The sequence below is a fragment of the Athene cunicularia genome (assembly GCF_003259725.1).
Source record: "Athene cunicularia isolate RWA chromosome 1 unlocalized genomic scaffold, athCun1 chr1_part1, whole genome shotgun sequence".
Lineage (NCBI taxonomy): Eukaryota > Metazoa > Chordata > Aves > Strigiformes > Strigidae > Athene > Athene cunicularia.
Window position 1 is genome coordinate 119,130,410 of NW_020799091.1, and position 8,776 is coordinate 119,139,185.

General features: G+C 39.8%; 1 protein-coding gene across 5 annotated transcripts in view; it reads left to right on the forward strand.

The window, feature by feature from the left end:
• Positions 1 to 6,726, forward strand: part of IMPG2 (interphotoreceptor matrix proteoglycan 2) — a 62,872-nt gene extending 56,146 nt beyond the window's left edge. For all 5 annotated transcript variants that reach the window (XM_026845027.1, XM_026861522.1, XM_026853300.1 and 2 more), the window contains 4 exons: positions 1,660 to 1,848; positions 2,026 to 2,224; positions 3,097 to 3,176; positions 4,030 to 6,726. In XM_026845027.1, coding sequence (XP_026700828.1) covers positions 1,660 to 1,848; positions 2,026 to 2,224; positions 3,097 to 3,176; positions 4,030 to 4,042 — 481 coding nt within the window. In that variant the 3' untranslated portion in view covers positions 4,043 to 6,726. The remainder of the gene's footprint in view (positions 1 to 1,659; positions 1,849 to 2,025; positions 2,225 to 3,096; positions 3,177 to 4,029) is intronic.
• Positions 6,727 to 8,776: the final 2,050 nt, after the last annotated feature.

The window sequence follows — 8,776 nt, forward strand, 5'->3', positions numbered from 1 at the left end:
ATAATCATGTGCAGTTCATAGAGATCAAGGCACAGGCCCCCCGGTTCAAATTTTTGCTTTTAAAAAGATAAGGATGCATTTGAATAGGATCTCTGTATTTTACAGGGAATGACTCAGTACAAGATACAGACAAACTGATGCTCCCTCTGATGCTGCACTTAATGTTTCCATTTTCAAGCCACGTAACAGTCTATTTTTAAAAACAAAATATACCTATCAACAAAAGGAGACTTATTGCAAAAAAGAATATGACTACTAGTAGTTATTATTTATGTTATTTCAAGTGATTTTTTTTGTTGTTTTAAAAGCTTACCTAGAATGTCTCTAAAGTCAAACTTAGACTCCTAGGAGTCAACAGGAGAAATAAAAATGTTTTTAAAGCTACAAAAATGGATACAATCACAGATGTAGTATAACTTTTATTATAGTTGTATAACAGCATTAACTAGAAACAGGCAAGTATGTTTCAGGCATGATCTGGTATTTATAAGAACTTTTTGAAAAGTTTAAAACATTGCTTGCTACCTTCAGAAACGGATTTATGTTAGAAGACTTAATTTACTGATGTTTCTTATTAATAAGGTTCACTGCTTTAAGTGAATCTTACAATTCCTTGTGTTTTTACAGCAAGAACTCCCAAACACATACATACTGCAAATATATTATCATTACTGGTTTATTTAAAGTCGGTTTTAACATTAAAGTTCTCACATTCAAAACCACAGCAAGGCAGAAATACTGAATGCTGGTTTGAGCAGCCTTTACAAAGATACAATCTTGGATGCATACTTCTTTCTAATAATTTATTTTATGCATTTGTTTAACCATTGTGGAGTTCACTATGCTATAAACATTCTACTCATTTAACACACCTTCATTTGTATTTACATTACAATATAATTAAGACAACTGCTTTCTGCCTTCTACAGTGTTTGATATGTCAGGTGCGAGGTTCAATCAAGGCATAACTTTTTACGTAGTTTAACACCTTCCAGTTTTAACGCATCACAGGATACTCTAAATTGTAAAAACCATAGGCCTTTTCCATCACAAATGAATTATTTTATTATTTTACCTATCTTCACTCAATTCAATAATTGGGGTTGTTCAGCCTGGAGAAGAGAAGGCGCCCAGGAGATCCTGCTGCGGCCTTTCAATACTTGAAGGGGGCTTATAAGAAAGATGGGGACAGACTTTTTAGCAGGGCCTGCTGCAACAGAACAAGGGGTAATGGCTTTAAACAAAACCAGGGTAGATTCACACTAGATATAAGGAAGAAAATTTTTTTTATGATGAGGGTGGTGAGGCACTGGCAGAGGTTGCCCAGAGCAGCTGTGGCTGCCCCCTCCCTGGCAGTGTTCCAGGCCAGGCTGGATGGGGCTTTGAGCAACCTGGGCTAGTGGAAGGTGTCCCTGCCCATGGCAGGGGGGTGGAACTAGATGGTCTTTAAGGCCCCTTCCAACCCAAACCATTCTGTGATTCTATACCAAAAAGGCTGTTCACAATAATAATAGTAATAAAAGAAAGCTGGTGCTTGAACATGCAAACATATCTATTGAGGTGATTTAACTGAGGGCACATCACTACAGGAAGTTAAACACATTTACAGTAAGCAAAGCTTTTGCTGGTGTTTGATTTCACCGTTTTTTTTTCTTGCAGGTGTCGTGTAGGAGAGAACTGGTGGTACAGAGGGGAGCACTGTGAAGAATATGTGTCTGAGCCACTGGTAGTGGGTATTGCAATTGCTTCTGTGGCGGGATTCCTTCTTGTGGCATCTGCTGTCATCTTCTTCTTGGCCAGGACCCTTAGAGACCAGTACACAAAGAGTGACACTGAGTACTCACAGGGGTAAGTGACACCATCTAATATTTTAAAGCACATCTGCTACAATAAGGATAATCCTGTCACAAATCTTATATCATGCACTTGACGAGCAAGAGGATGTACAGGTGCCTCCAAACTCCAGGCTTCCTTAATCCCTTTCAGGCTGCAGAGAAGCTCACAGTTTGTTTATTGCTCCCCCAGGCAGGGTGACAGCCTCTCATCCATTGAGAACGCAGTTAAATACAACCCCATGTATGAAAGTGATACAACTGGCTACAGCCATTATTACCGGAGATACCCTCAGCTAACATCCTACAGCTCTACCAGTGCAGAGACATCCACGGACTACAGCAGCGAAGAGATCAGGCACATTTATGAAAACAGTGAGCTTACTAAGGAGGTAAACGACCTTGTTTTCACAGTGGGATGAAAAAGATCACATAAACAATAACTTTACTCCACACTAGTAACCTGAGAGGTGGGCGCAATCTTTCCTCAGTGTCTGTGCTCTAGATAAACAAATTTCAGCTATGGCTGCTGCAACTACTGAAGAGAAGAGGGAAAGGATTTCTCTCCCTGCTTGCTATTAGGCATAGAAAAAGGATTGGGTGTGTTCTGACCTGTAATGAATTTCACATGATAAAAGGAGCTGACTGCTTAAGTGACTTCACGGGAGTTGGGGAGGTTTGTTATATTGCTTGACACAGCCCTTAGCTTTTAATGCCAACTAACTTATGTAAGAGTAGTTATACAGTGAAAGCCTGGCACATCTAGGCCTTTTAACAGTTTTGGTTGTGGGTTGGTTTGTTTTTTTTTTTTAAAGTTCAGGTCTTTCTCTAATGTGCAAGTTAGATCATATCCTTCTCCTTTCTTCCTGTATGCATGGTATCCAGGGTTTACACTCTAAGGGGAAAGAGAAGGGATTTACATCCAGGAACAACTGTGAGAGGTGTGAATCCAGCCTGTAGCTGGGCTTCTAGGCAAAGTATCTATGACAGATAAATGGTTTTGTTAAAGCCTGCTGAATTGCCACAGTCTGTCCAAACCCTGGTTTTGATTAAAAGGTAAAGTATTACTGGATTCCAATGAAATGCTTCACTTAAATTTTTTTATGCTTTTTTTTTTTAAAAAAAGTATTGGAGTGCCCAGTTTCAAGCTCTACCCCTCAAAATAGCAAAGCATAGAAGTTTTATTTTCCAAAAAACAGAAATCAATTATTTCAGTACTATTCTGATTTGTTATGTACTTACAATTGTGTTTCTTGTATTCTAGGAAATTCAGGACAGAATTCGAATTATAGAGCTCTATGCTAAAGACCGTCAGTTTGCAGAGTTTGTTAGGCAGCATCAAATGTGAGTGAAATGTCTTGTCTGCATAACTAACTCCTTTGATATTTTCTCATGTGGCCTTTATTATATTACTCTATTTTTCATATAAAGGGTCTAGAAATGCTGGGACGCTAGAGGTTAAGATTATTTCTGAAGAGGTTCAACCCTTTTAAGTACTGAAAATAATCAGTGTCAAAAGTAGACAGCTCCAGAAGGTATGTTAAAAGCAGTGAAGAGGAATCCCAAAGTTTATGAGTCTCAGAGAGGCACTGACATCTGAAAGCACAGAACTGTCTTAACTCTTCTAGTGTAGTTACTATGGCCTAGTGTTCTGTTTAAAATAAAAATTTAAAAAGCATGTTAGTTTATCTTGAGTTGTCAAGACTTGGCAACTAACCAAAAACTAAGAGATCACTAGTACAATCCTGTCTGGTATGGTGGGCACCTACCATAATAGAAAGCTTATAATTCCAAACAATTGACCAGGCTGAGCTCTGTGCTTTAATGAAAGCTAACGATGAGAAAGGCCATCAAGGAATTCATTATTAGTATACGCACTCCTCTGAACTGTACTCTCACTATAGCAAGTGGCAAATTAGAGCTATCTGGGTTTGTTTGAAAGATACTGTAGTACTATTCTTGGGACCCGATTAAAAATAGCTACAGTAGCAAAAATCTTGTGGTCTTTTTTTTTTTTTTTAATTGAAAATAACATCAGTTCACATTTTTCTATGTCAGTTGTTCATTTTTTCATTTTGAAAAGGATCAGCGCCTGAATTTTCCACAGCTGGAAAGTAGTAAGGGCTGCCTCATATAAGCCTTGAATCCAGTGTTTGAAAGAGACTAACTTAATCATTGCTTCTGTTTTTCATTTCAGGAAGCTGCTTTAAGAAAAAAAGAAATCAGTAGAATGCATGTGGGAGATACGACTACCTTGTTGCCATAGCAATGGGCTCAGATGTAACTGCAAAGTTACTTATAGTCTTAACATTGCATGGATGGATACAGATGTTTTCTAAATGACTGGCTAAAATGTACAGATGTCTGTTTATCTCAATTACTTCTGGCTTTTCTGTGACATTTTTAAGAGGTGATCAGAAGTGGCAGGGGTTATGAAAGTTCATTTTTCATTAACTCTGAAACAGACAAAGTTTGTATAGCAAGGCAAAAAAAATCTCCTCAAGTAAGAGACTATACATGCACAACCAAATTAAAATGCACATTTAAAATCCCCGTCTGGCATTTATCCCCTCACTGGGGGCTACTGTAGTGATTTCACAGGCACTAGTGGAAACAAATATTTGCTTTGAATGCAAATGATTTGTAGGGAAGAACTGCTGTGCTAGAATTATGTTAGCATTATTTTAAAGCATTCTTATTGTAAATGCAAACATAACCCTACTGGAAAAATTTTTCTTTTGGGCAGCTGCCTGATGTACATTTTGTCACCTGGCATTAGCAAAACGGAGCACAGCCCTGAGCCTGCAGGCCTTCTGAAAGCTCTCCCCGACACTAAGTGTCACCCCTGCCTGTCAGTGGCCCCCCAGGGTGCCTTGGCAAGGCAGGGCAGCATTTCTGCAGTGCAGTGTTTGTAAAGCCAGGATGGTTGGGTCTCCAGCTGTTCCTGGCAGACACACAAGGGCTTCTATCATACAAACGTTCTGTGAAGCTTAAGTGACTAATATTGACTTTTTTTGTATGTAGACAATTTGTTTCGATATAAGTTAATACGCATTATTTATTTGTTGTGTATTTCCCTACCAGCTTATTTTCATAATAGATTTAGTTGTTGAAATACAAAGATGAATAGTTCAATGATGAAATACTACCATGGCATTTGTGCCCATCCTTTTTAAAAACAAATTAGTGTTTACTCAATGTTGAATTCAGCCAACTAATATTTGAATTTTCTTTACTGAACTGGGCGATAGCCTGCCATCAGCTCTCAAAATTGGGCTGTGGTACTTAAGTGCATGTGTATTTGGTAGATGACAGCACTTTCCTCTGGGGAAGGGAAAAAATGAGAGTATTCTTGGCTTAGTGGAAGTCAGTGTAGAATTCCTTAAACAGAAGTCCTCAGCCTGAAGCATTTTAAAATAGCTGAATTGAGATGGGGACCTCCGAGGTACAGAAATGGAGTTTTATCTCCAAGTGATGAAGAAAGTTCTGACTACATGTTAAGGTGTGCTGGGGCTCTGTTGGGTCACCCGGTGTCTCTTGTTTAAGGCATTAACATGGCTGTCAGGGTTAGGGCACTAATAGTCTCACATTAATTCTGCTAGCAAACAAGGCCAAGTTATTTGTTATTTTCTACAAAGTCTGCAGTTCTCGGCCCACATGTGCCAACAGCCACCTGATACTTTTTTAGAGTTAAGTGAGAGTGAGAATTACTTACTTGTCTATAGGCAGCTTAGCTACACAAGAGAACGTTTCAATGCAATTCTTCTGCATGTTCTGGAGAACCTCACTGGATCACGTACATAGTATTTTCTTGCCTTGAGTGGCAGGGAATGGGTATCAGAGCCACATATCCATCAACGAAATGCTTACATAAACCACTGTAAGCCCAAGGAACACAAGACAGCAGGAAATAATATGGTGCTGCTGATTACTGTTGTGACCAGGTGTTATGAGACAGAGGCCCTATCCTGCTGGGTGACCCAAGGGCTCTCAGAGCTGCTGGTCCAGAGTCTGAAACCAGTTCTTGAAGGTTTCAGTTCTTTTTTTTCCCCTCTCTCAGTAGGCTGTCCACATAGCCAGGTGAAAATAGAAAATGGATTAAAAGAAAGGACTAATCTGTGTCTCTGTGGTTTTGAGTTTTCTTTTTTTTACATGTTAAACAGAAAAGAGGGACTAGAGGTTTTGGCTCTGTATGCTGCATAATACTAGGGCATAACCAATGATCCCTGGGGACTCTCATCAGTGCTACGTGTCCATACAGCTCAAAGCAAAAGGCTACCAGTTGCATATAGAGCACAAAAAGAGACAGATACACTTGTAGGGCTTTCAACATACCCTCCCTTCAGTGAAGTTTACACACAGGAGAGTCTCTACTCCTGACAGTCAGTGGTGAAAGTCCCCAACTTCAGTGGGAGCTGAGCAGCACTGTCAAAACATTGGCTGTGATGATTTACATTTTCTGAAGAGCTTGTATGAGAAGACATACTAGCACTCTACCATGTTTACTCCTGTGCAGCCTCCTCTCTCCTGCCCTTGCAGCAGCATGGTTGAGCCATCCTGTTACACCAGGGCCTTGGGATCATGGTAGCTGTACAATGCAGAGAAGTACTGGGCTCAGGGTGGGCATCAGCTTGGGAGTTGTTTGTGTGCAGCTGGGCTGCCAGCCCTGGAAGCTCTGGTGCTGCTCCAGCTCAGTACAGCGATGGATGGCAGCTGGGATCAGGCACATTTTGAAGATATTCTGCTATTTGCTCTGCACAAGCTGAGGAGAGTCTTGGTTACACTGAGTATGAGGTTTTTCAGTGTATATACAGTGAATCTTTTCTTCGTGTGTATATATATATGAACATAATGGTATCTTATTTTCACTACAATAAAAAATTATTTCCAAAATCTTTTTTCTATAAAATTAATGTAGAGACTATGAGATTGATATGAAGAGAGAAGGTATCTTAGCCATGATGATTTGTGCATGTAGGATCAGAAAGCTTGGGTGGTTTTTTTTAAAGAGGTGATTAAATTGTTAAACTCCTTTGCTAACAAGTGTGCCAAATGTAGTTTGTTACTGCATGCAAGGCTATATTCTGAAAATTCATGCTGGAAGGCACGAATGCTTTGCTTTCCATTAAGCTTTCTGCCCATTTTGAAGTTGTTTCTTCTCTAATCAAAGAGAAGTGTTGTTGCTTAGGTGATCCTGAAGTCTTAAAAACAAACACCCTCCCCTTCAAGCCTCTTCATCTAAACTGTTTGATGATGTATCTTACAACACCCCAAGAAGGACTTAATAATGAACTTCCTTTCTTTGATATCGTCCCAATCCAAGGCAGAGACACAGAACTCCTGATAGCCTAACAAAAGACCCCAAAGCCAAAATTCAAACCAGGTCTGTGTACAAATCTAGCAGTACTTTTTATCAGTTAACATGCAGTTTTTTACTTGCCAGAAGTAAAAAGTGTGGGTTTGAATGACTTGGCTTGATTTAAGAACATGGATAAAAAGCAGTTATTGTTTACTGAACACTGACAGGTCTATCAGCTTCTGTGACCCCCCTCAAGACTTGAAACACAGAGAAAAGTGAGGACCTGCAGGACTCCACCAGCTGCCCCTGTAACAGAGGATCTCAAACATACACAGTGCCATGTACTATGAAAACCACTGGGTTTAAGTTCTGCCTATACTGTTTCTGGTCTATTCTGCCTATACTAAATTCTACCAGGGCTGGAAATTCAAACACAGAACAAGCATTCACAGCTGCAAGGCTCACCGCATTTCAGGAACTGTGTGCCTGCCTTTTATGTGGTAGCTTTTTATCAGAGGACAGACAATTTGGTCACAGAAACCTCATTTCTTCAGGTCCTCAGAGATAGCTGAAACTATGCATTTCTGCTGTCTCCTTCAAAAGAAGGAAGCATAAATAAAGTTTAGATCTTTAAGAAATTACAGCTTAATTGCTAAAATGGAAAAAGCCTTTAAAATCAAGACTTTAATTGACAGACTGGATTGGTCCTTGTGAAAGGCTGCAAAAGGAGCATGAGAGGACTCTGAATGCTCTTCCATGTGGAGTCTGGGGACAGCAGGCATGCTAAGGTGCTAGAACTCCAGCAAAGGGACAGTCATCTTAGTAAAACACAAAGCAAAAATATTCACCACTACCAATTTCTCTATCAATCTGTAAGCACTGTAGGACAGACACAGACTGACTTTGTTCAGCATAGGAAATGTGATGGCACATTGTCACTACTTTAAATACTTTGTTTACTTGAAGTGTATAATAACACCAGCAGCATTTCTGTATTTCCACTACTGGATCGAGTTTGGGAACAGACACTTTTTTCTATATAGCATCCGTCCATTTGCTTTGGTTTCTCAACTGAAAAAAAAAAAAAAAAGAAAAAAGACAAAGCTATTGCTAGGCCAGGAAAGGAAATTTTGTTTGTTTGTCAATCCAAGCAGGAAAGTTTTGGTTTTGCCACTTTCCACACTAGTTGGCTCTCCTACTCCAGATTATTAATGATCCCCAGGAGTTTTAGCTGAGTTCCTGGGCTCCTGCCTGTGCTGCTTCTCACCCTCCTTGCTGGATCACCCCCTGCACTGCAGTGGGAACCACACTTGTGGGAGGCAGCTCTGCTTGGAGGATGAGAGCAGGTTGCAGGACTAAAATGACAGTTTGCCTGAGGTGCTACAGCTGTTCAGAAGGAGCCAGCTGAACACCACCTCAGAACCTGTGCTTTTTGTCTTCTAGTGTTTACAATTCAACCCCAAACCAGATTTTGACTCTTACTTGTTTCAGGATGAAAATTACCCTCAGTACTGGAATTTTGTGGGACACATGCCAAATTATTATTATTTTTTAAAAATCAATTCTACTGCCAGCACATCTGAGGACTATGTTTCTGTATTAAATATATACGTTGGAGTAAATTACACTTAAAGCCTGACCTTTT